Source organism: Ascidiella aspersa, chromosome 1 (assembly GCF_963924565.1).
Source record: "Ascidiella aspersa chromosome 1, kaAscAspe10.2, whole genome shotgun sequence".
Lineage (NCBI taxonomy): Eukaryota > Metazoa > Chordata > Ascidiacea > Phlebobranchia > Ascidiidae > Ascidiella > Ascidiella aspersa.
This window is the reverse complement of record NC_139447.1, coordinates 23,501,138-23,511,466: the sequence shown is the minus strand read 5'-3', so window position 1 is coordinate 23,511,466 and position 10,329 is coordinate 23,501,138. Positions and strand designations below refer to the sequence as shown.

The window sequence follows — 10,329 nt, the reverse complement described above, 5'->3', positions numbered from 1 at the left end:
GAAGGTATGTTTCTTTCTGTTGTTGTTTTTTAACATAAGAATAACTTTCAGTTGCTACCCTACTCATCAAAAAACATTTTGTGAAATTCGAAATATAGCAATTATCCCTTAAGGAGTCCGTTTTGCCCCGCCTTCCCCTATAACAGTTCATCTTTATAGTCCGGTTTGACACAACATATTCTGTTTGTCATGCCCCCAGTCAAATATAATTGCCCACCCTTTTTCTACGGTATGGCATTAGCTTCAATATTATCTTACAATGGATTTATGAAATTAGTTATCCATTTACTACCAAACTTCAAAACAAGTTTACCTATTTTTATAACATTATAATAGATATTTAGAAAATACTGTTAAATCTTCTAATTTTCCACAAATAACAATTTTGCTTTGGTTTAGACAAATGGTTTCTGATAATTTCGAACACTCGGAACACAAAAATATTTGTAACGTTTATTGCACTATTAATAAAATGCAATAGATGTTCAATGCGAACAAATAGTCTAATATTTCGCGCACCCATATACATCAGCACTGAGTTCAAGCATCGTTACATTACATTTAAGAGGGAAAATATATATTGTCGACAAAAAGAAAGTTGAATACCGTCAAATTCCTGTGGAATCGAACTTGTTTCAAAAGTAAACATAGTGTAACATTGGCAATAAAACATATCCTCGGAAAAACATTGACCTATTTAAAAAACTTGTTAATATTTCTACAAATCAATTGCATGTTTAAATATATTTAGTAACGATACAGTAATACAGTTTTGTCTGATAAGGAATTTTTAAGTGGAACTTATTACAATTCATTGAAACAGACTGTAAAATAACCGGTGTTATCATTACACCAACTGTATAGCGATTGTCTAATTTAATATTATTATACTAATGAACAATAATTTTATTTCTATTGTTTTAAGGAATACCGTTTGAAAAAAGACATTTAAAAGGATTGCTGGCGTATGCAGGAGACAAAACGCCATAATAAAACAGGGATGTACCAAATTATACTCTCAACTTTGGTATTGAATTAGCAATTTTTTTAAACAAAATGTATGGTCATTTATTTTACGATACTTAATCAGGGCAAATATCGAATTTGTTAAGGGAGATTTGAAGAGCCGTGGTTTGGAATTTTAAGTAGGTTTCTAATTATGGCACATCCCAAATAACGTTTTGGATAACTTAGTAAAAGAGTGATCCCCAGGACCTAAACATAAATCATGAACAGTGATCGCGTCAATTGTGTTATCTCTTGCTGGGTAAATGGCTAGGGGCGTCGGCGAACATATACTTTAATCGGTACGCTTCCGCCAGCAAGAGTTTCACTTCCTCGTCGCCCCAATGATGAGTTGGCACATTTTGAATCATCAGCATGACGCCCTGGAAAGATTATTACAATGAACATTTGTGTTAAAAGCCAATTGCCACCTTTTTAAGACACTATTTTTAACCTTGAGAATGCCAGATAAAACAACCACTAAAATAAAAAAACCTGAAAATCTCTTTCAGAGAGAAGCTGCTTCCTCCACTGTTTAAGGAATGCTGCACATACGTAAAGGTGAAAGTCAGAAAACCCATCTGATTCAGCAAGGTAAGTGTCCCAGAGACGTATTGTGCATCTATAGCATTATCATGAAAGCCATTATTAAATCTATCAAACTATAAATGAAAAACAACAATCGTACCACTTTTAGCACGCAGACCAATAAAAATACAAGCAAAACAGTTGTTTTGACAAAGGGCTGCCAAATGTACAATCAAGAAAAAACTATTTATTTTTTACTTACCTTAAGGGAATTTCCCTCATTAGCAAATTGTTCATCCATCTAAAAGAAAACTGTAGATATTCGATTTGTTCATTTTCCAGGTGTGCATGAAGCTCAGCTAAATATAAATAACATCTATCAGTTCACAAAATAATATAAATCAAAAAACTGCTATTCCAAAGAATCAGTCATTTTTACTGTACTGAAGATTGCATAAGTACTTGCGGAAACGTATGCAAATCAAAGAATGAATCTTTTATCATTTATTTCAGCCACTCTTTTCCTACTGAAGATTATGAACAGATCCGTGTTTAGTGTTCCAAAGAAACATTTATTAGTAATACACACTAATATTTAAACAATTTAGTATGCAATCGAGACTATCATAATAGGTGTATAGAATGGTTTCCTTTATAGATGACACACTTGATTAAACAAAATCGTGTAGAAGCAGGATATAATAAAAATAGCCTGTGGTAAACAAAATCTCAGTTATTCAGGGACCAAAGCTTTAAACACTCAGCTATACAGACTCAAAAACCTAACATTGAGCCTGTGTTTGTTATTTGGCAGAAGAGCGAGAGACCAACATTACTGTGGCTGTTTTTTGATAAATTACTGTTGCTGTGTGTTTTTTTAAGCATTTTCTTGTAACAAATGTCCTTGGACATCAGGTGTTTCCAGGGGGGTACAAAATACCTTATCATATTATAGAAAAATCTAATAGAGTTAACAAGCTACCATCAACTCTCTTTGTAAGTTCTCGTAGCTGATTGACTTTGTTTTGCACTCCGGGCTGGGCAAAGGTGTAGTTGTCCTGAATTCCATTGAGAAGCTTGCCCATACACCAGTACGTGTCTGCTTCAATACCCCTTAATGTTTCCTCAGGCAGTTTTGCCACATCAAACGTTTCAACTTCACTTTCTTCACCTTTGTCATAAACAGATTTTGGTAATTATAAATTAAGCTATGGACTTGACCTAAACCTGGGGATTAATTTATACTACCAAGACAGTAACCAAGTGATTCTTACACTTGTTTAGCCCTTTAAAAACCCTTCAAATACAGTATTATAATTGGTAAACCAGGTATTTGATGAGAACTACAATTAGGGCATGTGTACAGGTAATTCACAAATTAGATTAGAACTATCACCGTATCACTGATGTGTTGAACTAGGCAACAAGCATTAAGATTTTCAAGACTGGTTTTAGGAGTGGATTTAGGTTTTTTTGTTTTAAAAGACACTATTCTAAATGAGTGGTTCCCAACTGTTTTCAGCTTACAGTAGCCAAAAGAAAGGATTGTGGCATTTTTAAGTGGTTTACTGTAATTTCACAATAAACAAAATTAAAACAACATACAGAAACTCTGCACAGTGCAGGGAAATATTCTTGATATACTGCAACTCATCGTATACATAAAGCAAAAATTAGAATCCTGAAATCACCAAGCATCTATCGTCACCCTAAGCGTCACAAACAGCAGTTCAGGGCACCCTGTTGTAAAACACTTAACTAATCTATTGTTGAGTAGGAAATAAGTTATATATTTACCTATTTCTGCTGAGAGAAAAACGACAAAGAATGGTGTGACCAGGTCGTTAATTCCTTGGACATACCCACTTGCAGGGTGACGTACAGCCCAAACAAATAATATACGCTCAAATACCTTAAAATCAATACTTCATTAAAAGAAATGTAGCTAAGTTTGAGTATTGATTATATTTATACCAAAAGATTTTACGCACATGTTGCTGATACCACAATACACAAAGGTAATTAAAAAATTGATCACAATATACAGCATTTATTTATTGTCAATTATTGGTGGTTCGTTTTACAATAATACTTACAGTTTGAACTAACTGTTGTTGAAACAAAGGTATTAATGGATTGGTTCTTGGAATATCAATGTGTATCTGATAATAGACAAATATGTAATGTAATATATATCATACACCCAATTACAATACTATCTGTGTTGTAATTAAAACGTGTAAAACAATAAAATAGAAGTAAGGAATATAAAAAAGTTGAAAATGTTTTAAGGTTATCGTCTGTTAGAAACTAAACTATGCTGTTAAAAAATGAACAGGAAGCACACTAAAATTGATATGTACCTGGTGGTAAGTGGTTTGATACATTGGCTGGGTTCTAGCTTCATAATACTGCTCAGCAAATGTAAAATATTCATTTCTTTTGCGAGTTAACAATGTATCCCTCTTGTCTTTATTGGCTGGTAAATAACCCTGTATCACAAATAGTAGTCATTTATAGAGAATAAATCCCAATGAAGTGACCTATACTGTACAGTAGGGTTGTTAAAAAAACACTTTTTTCTCGAATTTCAGTGGGGACCCCCTAGAATTGTCCTTACGCCCCAAAAGCGGGTGTTTCCGCAGCTTTCAGAAAGTACTGAAATTTTTGATTTAGTTGGAGATCTGTCCTTTTCTTCCAAAGATTAAAGTTTACTATGGAAGACATCCAGTTTTTACGATAATCCAGTAAGGTTGTTAACGATGTTGCCGAACGTGGAGTAAAAATTATGGAAGATTATAACAATATATTAACGCAAGACCCACAGCAAAGAAATCAAATTATCTAGTGTGTAGAAACCGCACAGAGATTGCTACCAGATTTCAGGAAGTAATCTAGTTCTCTATCAATTCAGATGTGATAAGCACAACATCAGACTCAGTTCTTTATAGTTAAGCCTCATGATCAACCAACAGTCAATAACACAGTGTATTTAGTAATCATTCAATTGTCACAATAACTTATCCAAAGTTCATGAAAACATGCAAAAAAAATCCATTTTTTGCAAAAAACAACCTAATAACTATTGTTAAAATGTGACATTTATATCATGTTTACTCACTTTTAACCTGTAAAACAGGTTTATTTAAAGCTATTCCATTAAAAGCAGTGCAAAAAAAAGTTTAAAAAAATTTTTTTAGGGGTGGGCAAAACATTTTTTTTCAGAAAATTGCACGAAATCTGAATTTTTTTTCGACGTAGCACAGTGAATATATGATCCAAACAGGCTAAGAATTGGTTTGTGGGGTTTTTAGACGCAACCTAACAATTCCAGGGGGTCCCCACTGAAATTTGAGAAAAAAGTGTTTTTTTGAACAACCGTACTGTACAGTCAACACATCTATTTGTTTCAAATACTATTTCACTTACAGAAAGAAGTTTCCATGTTACAGAACGAACCGCTGCTGGAATACCTTGCCAACTGAGCTTCCGCAAATCATCTAATTGCAAGCAATTATTAATTCGCCAAAATAGCAGTTAAATTTAATATCAACTAAAGAAATTACCTAGATCAATTGAGTCACACTGTAACATTTGTTGAAACTTTTTAACTCGCAAATTTTCTTTTGCAAGGCTGCTGGCACTTCTAGGCATTCTAATGGATTGTGCCTTTGGAGCAGAGCCACCGCCAACAATAGCTGCAGACAACATCATATAAATGTTTCATTTAATGCAAACAACTAAATGTTTTGTACACCTATATATTTTTTAATGTCAAAAAAAGTTGCCACATGCCATTTTCTGCCACTTAAATGCTAAAGAAAAACGGGAACAGACTTTTTCTAGGCATAATTTGGTTGCCAAAAATAGTTAGCAATTTTTCTCCTTTATTACAAATAATTTTGACAGACTACATGCATATTGTTTGGCCAATGTGCATTTTCGATGAACTGTGTGAAAGGTAAGTGCTCTTGATATGAGGTGTGAGAAAATATTTTTATTATGGTAGTTATCGGACATGAAAAATATAATTTAAAATGTCAGGCCTCTAATGGGAATTACTACTTAATAGATAGTTAACTAAATCTTTCATAATTTATGCCGTAACGAAATAGGGTCACCAATTGTACGCATATCGTCGGTGTAGAACCAAACAGGGCTATGTCCAATTTTGATAATTTTTTTTTTAATTTTATTGTATTATGGACATAGCTCTTTTAAAAAAATACATTTTCATAGCCTATATCTCAAGTTTATAAGGTCTATGTCCAAATGGAATTTCTGCCAAAAAAAAAAATTCAGATCCAAACTGGTCTATGTCCATGTGTGGACATAAACCAATGTGCTAAGCAAAACATGTTTGGCTTAAGTCCACAAAGTTTGACTTATTTTTGGATTTGGTGAACAACAGTTGTATACATTGTGGTTTTAAGCATAGTATCACAATCTACATAAATCGTATTTATACCATTTAATACTTATGTACACTGTACACATAATTGTAATATTGGGTAAAATCCGACAAATAATCTAAATCAGTGGTTTCCAACCAGGGTTCCACTAGTACAGTCCAGGGGTTTCACAATTTTTAAATTGTTTAGCTAATTGAGGTGCTTATTACACTGGGGTTCCTCGAGCCAGTGAAATGTTTCCATAGGGTTCCAATCCAGCAAAAAGGTTGAAAAGCACTGATCTAAACCATGCTTGTTAATGTTAACATAAAACATTCAGTGCCATGCATTAGGTACAGTTTTTTTGTTTTTATATCTACACAAAGCAAGCCACCATGTGAGAAAAGATTAACAAATTGAAAACTGAAGAAGTTATGCTGGCTTTTGTGTACGCTAGCCAAATTCCTCTATGGCGAAAAATCCCCGAAATATTATCACGTGGGTCTTAATTCAAACAAGTCTTTACGCGTTTAACAACTTTTTTCTCGGGTTGTCAAGCCTTAATGGTGAAAATAAACAATATGTGAGACAACAGGTGTGGGTATTACCCTGGTTAAACAAAACTTGACTGAAATTTTTGTAATCGAACAAAAAATAAGAAATTAGCATAAATAAGTTTGAATTTAATTGATATGATCCACTTCTTACGCATCAATATGTTTTTACAAATGTTGGATAATTTTTGTCCAGAAATAATCCTAATAAATCTAACCATGTAAGATTACTGCGGAATGGAAAGCACCTTAAAGTTGGAGTCAGAAACGAAAACGTCAAAATTACAAAATAAGTTTAGGTTGTGAGACAACAGGTGTGGGTAGAATAAATCAGTGGTACCCATTCTCGGGTTGTCAAGCCTTAATGGCGAAAATAAACAATATGTGCATCAACAGGTGTGGGTATTACCCTGGTTAAACAAAACTTGACTGAAATTTTTGTAATCAAACAAAAAATAAGAAATTAGCATAAATAAGTTTGAATTTAATTGATATGATCCACTTCTTACGCATCAATATGTTTTTACAAATGTTGGATAATTTTTGTCCAGAAATAATCCTAATAAATCTAACCATGTAAGATTACTGCGGAATGGAAAGCACCTTAAAGTTTGAGTCAGAAACGAAAACGTCAAAATTACAAAATAAGTTTAGGTTGTGAGACAACAGATTTTTTTAGAAGAAATGGATGTGTATTTGTCATTTGGTTTCACTTTACATCTCTGGTTTGCATCTTCCAGGTGTAAAATGTTTGTGACATATTCCCCCAACCCAGGTGTCCTCACGGGGCGTCAGAGTGTTAATATCAAATGTGTAACAATCTTATTGTTTAACTGGTCAGTTAAAAATACCATGCATAACTATAAAGATTTTATTTACAACAACTGGTTTTATGTTAGGCACCGGCCAGTGTTTGTTTAAGGTGTTTTGGGGGACCCAAATTTTGGACTTTAAATGAAAACACTTGCGGTTTCTTAAAACTACTTAGCGGTCACCCAAACCAAACCTTAGAAAAAACCCTGGGCACCGGTAATGTATTCAGTATTACTCGGTAAATGAAACATAGCCAATAGGTAGGTATAGTGTGATTAATGCGGGAATTTATAAGTGAATAAAAATTGTTCAACCCAAATGGCACGGAGCACCCATATGTATATCTGAAGGTTTATTTACGTAACGGCATTAAACATTTTTTGATTTCCGTAACAGTTATTTAGTAAACTATGGGGCTAAGTCCTAAACCAAAATTATCCATTTTGAAAAATTTTGGAACCAAATTGGGAAACCCATATAGTATTTTTCACATAGTATGCATTGGTAACCATGAATAGTTTCATTGGCATTGCTTTTAAGTGGATATTATAAAACAGACATAAACCGCTAAAAAAAAAAGTTTTGTCATTGAACTCAAAACGTTGAAAATGGACATAGCCCAGTTTGGTTCTACGCCGACGATATACAGATATATGTGTGTTGAAGCACTTCAGAATATGTGGTAATATTTGTCTGCAGTTAAAATTGATCAATATCATAAATTCTTATAAAAATCTAACTTGGTGTTGAAAGGATCATCTTAGTGGTTGATCTTTCAGTAAATTCCACATTGTGGCTTTGATGGCCTTCTTCAACAATGCTGCCATTCTCAGGATAACTTGATATGTCATTGTGTTTAACAGGAGGAGGTAACGGTGTTTTCTGTGATGCAATTGACAATGTTTCTTCTTGAGAGATTGTTCGACTGGCACCACCAGGAACCCTTTTGCTCACAAGGGTAGGCACTGAGCTGTTGGAGTCAGAAAGGTTTTGTCTTTGTGGTGATATGTTTTCAGAAAACTTTTTATTAACTTCTACATATGAAGTAGTGTCAGTACTGGAGCTCGCTTTTGAATGCTTATCGATTACTGCCTGAGCAGCTTCATGAACCTAAAAGAGGAAGCAAACCGTCAGGAACATGCATTTTAATGAAGTGTTTGGTTACATGTAAATGCTTCTTTATTAAGCAGGCAAATCTGAAACAGGCTTGGTTTGTTGGTTACCTTAATCCTTTTCTAAAAAATACTTAGATAAAGATGTTTTGACAGCATGGGATTTGCTAATATTTTAATGTGTTTTTCGAATAAAACAATTGTCAAATACTCTAGAATTGATTGTGGTTAAGATTAGTTTATTTACCTAATATTTCATGTACATTATAAATCATTTATGGCTGCTACAGGTGTTGTAAACATTAAACTGACTTGATCTGGATTTGTTCCCATTTCGAGTTTTGCAAGAGCAGTTCGTAATAAATCATCCTCAGCTGCATCCCATGCATCTTCTGTGTGGTTTTCAAACTCTTTAAAACTAAGTTTGTGTCTGGGTGCATGTTGTGGTGACTCAAACTTTACAGGAGACGATTGCATTGAACTAAAAAACCAACAAAAACAAAAATAAAGTTTTAAGTGATTTTATACTGGTATGTATAGCAATACATTGCTATGAGATATTAACACTTTAAATTTACCAGTATGTCGACAACAAGGCTTATAAGACAAAACCAATCATTTTGCTCCTTAAAGAGAGTTTTCAACATTGGGGGCAGCACTTAAGGTACAATCGGGGATTTTCATAAATGCAAGGCTAGTAAAGTATTAGTTCACATTGGGACAACACTTTGACAACTTTTTTTTTAATTCATCAGTGCATTGGAAAATGAAAAAGCAATCATAGAATTGTGATCTAGATCTACTGCAACATATTTACACACATAATGCAAAGAAGGGCTTAAAGTATAACAACAAATATAATACATAATTGAACATTTATGAGAAAGGACAAACTGAAATCTGTGAAGATTGCTTTATGTGGGAGCAAGGTCAAACAGATATTATGTGTGAAAATTTAACTTGTGTCCTTTTCTTGATTAGGAACGCTTGCCAAACCAAATAAGTATTCAAGTTTAATTGCCACCAAGAACACCGACTTATACTCAATTGTGCTTGTACATTCAACTTCATTTCTTAACCATGATAAACATGATAAATCGTTAATCCATACAGATTGGCACATGTGTAAACATACATTGCTGGTTTGACTAATGAATTGGGTTTTACAGCACACAAACAGTCCATTTATATATTGACAGATTGGAAACTCTGATATTATTTTAGGGAGATATTTATGCATAAAAGCTGTAATAAAGTTAATGGTAAAATTTACCTAGGTGCAATGTATTTGATTAGACACAAATTGTGCCACAAATAAATTAGTTAAATCCCCCATGCAGGCAAAAACTTTCTATCCTGGTACATATGTACTGTGATCTGACACTTCTATCTAAAATTATGCAAATAGTAATAGTCCACAAATCGGCGCTGGTCTAGAATCCTATACCACTTTGTGAGTTATATTTATTCTCCCCTATTTATTTCAGCAAAAAATCTAGAGTTGTCCGATAATTATCAAAGCTGATGTATAACTGGGTTGTTAAAACTAAATTAAGGTGTATACAAAAAGAAAATACATCAGATTCAGAACAATCTCTATCAAGACTATAAGAAACCAACTATTTTCCCTGATATATTGCGCTTGTTGATCATAAAAATTAAAACTTTTAACAGTATTTATGATAGACTACTATTTTTTTTAATATTTAAGCCAACTTGTACGGTGCACACCTTCCAGGAAACTTATTCGATGGACGCCGCCAAAATGCCTTCTTTTTAGATTCATCCATTGTAGATAATGTGCTCATTGTCCACTTTTCTCTTCAAGGTTGAACCAACTCCATCTTAATAAGTTTGTGGTTTGAGATATATTATGTACAAGTACAGTGTTAGTTGCTATAGTTGTTACACTTAGTTGTACTCTTG

At 33.4% G+C, this 10,329-nt stretch overlaps 1 protein-coding gene across 1 annotated transcript; it reads right to left on the bottom strand.

Annotated features, from left to right (window-relative positions):
* Nucleotides 1–440: 440 nt before the first annotated feature.
* Nucleotides 441–10,311, bottom strand: LOC146168361 (TBC1 domain family member 22B-like). The gene is made up of 12 exons (XM_083391731.1): nucleotides 10,135–10,311; nucleotides 8,716–8,884; nucleotides 8,032–8,401; nucleotides 5,100–5,231; nucleotides 4,963–5,033; nucleotides 3,897–4,025; nucleotides 3,630–3,695; nucleotides 3,331–3,445; nucleotides 2,516–2,704; nucleotides 1,796–1,892; nucleotides 1,501–1,627; nucleotides 441–1,388 (listed from the first exon to the last, which is right to left on the bottom strand). Exons 1-12 carry the CDS (start codon nucleotides 10,209–10,211, stop codon nucleotides 1,254–1,256), a joined length of 1,677 nt encoding a protein of 558 aa, XP_083247857.1. The 5' UTR covers nucleotides 10,212–10,311; the 3' UTR covers nucleotides 441–1,253.
* Nucleotides 10,312–10,329: the final 18 nt, after the last annotated feature.